The 787-nt window shown below is 41.0% G+C and overlaps 1 protein-coding gene across 1 annotated transcript; it reads left to right on the plus strand.

The window, feature by feature from the left end:
• Nucleotides 1–4: 4 nt before the first annotated feature.
• Nucleotides 5–781, plus strand: LOC103523491 (gephyrin; the record flags this gene model as incomplete). The annotated part of the gene is made up of 1 exon (XM_008488531.2): nt 5–781. A coding segment is annotated over one exon (489 nt), but the record flags the coding sequence as incomplete, so codon positions are not given.
• Nucleotides 782–787: the final 6 nt, after the last annotated feature.

Consider the following 787-nt stretch of genomic DNA (forward strand, 5'->3'; position numbering starts at 1 on the left):
CACTGGCAGTGTGTCTATGGGGGACAAGGACTATCTGAAGGACATCCTAGTGACAGACCTAGGAGCTAGCATACACTTCGGCCGTGTCAATATGAAACCCGGCAAACCCACAACATTTGCAACACTTGGCAACAAGTTGATATTCTGTCTCCCTGGCAACCCTGTGAGTGCTATGGTTACATGTCATCTGTTTGTACTCCCAGCGCTGAAAGCATTAGCAGGATCTTCACATCCCTCTCCTGCCTTACTCAAAGCTAAACTCACAGCTGATCTAAGCTTGGATCCAGAGAGACCAGAGTATCATAGAGTTAGTTTACACTATAATCCTAGTGAGGAACATTTGCTAGCGTATAGCACAGGACATCAGTTGAGTAGTAAGTTACTCAGTTGTAAATCTTGTAATGGATTCGCTATCTTGCCTAAAGCAACCACTAAGAAAACTTTGGAGAAGAACAGTTTGGTGAATGTTATCTTAACGAAAGCTTTGTACTAAAGGGCGAAATATTCAAGTCCTGCTATATTCAACATCTTAGTCACCGCCAGTTTAAAAGTAGTTCAAAGTTATATCTGCTACCTATAATTACCTAAATTGAAAAAAAAAAGCGCGTTTGGTCTTAGGGAAACCGATGGATCTGCTGATTGCACCCTTAGCACTGAAGTAATATATTTTCGATTTCATGTCCTCAATCCAGAGGAAAATTTTGAACGGATAATATTTGGGCCACCTTGTAGAATACTTGTCATGTTTTGCTGTCTGTCATATACAAAGTACCCTTCCTGTAATCCT

The sequence above is a fragment of the Diaphorina citri genome, unplaced genomic scaffold, assembly GCF_000475195.1.
Source record: "Diaphorina citri unplaced genomic scaffold, Diaci psyllid genome assembly version 1.1 scaffold24569, whole genome shotgun sequence".
Taxonomy (NCBI): domain Eukaryota; kingdom Metazoa; phylum Arthropoda; class Insecta; order Hemiptera; family Psyllidae; genus Diaphorina; species Diaphorina citri.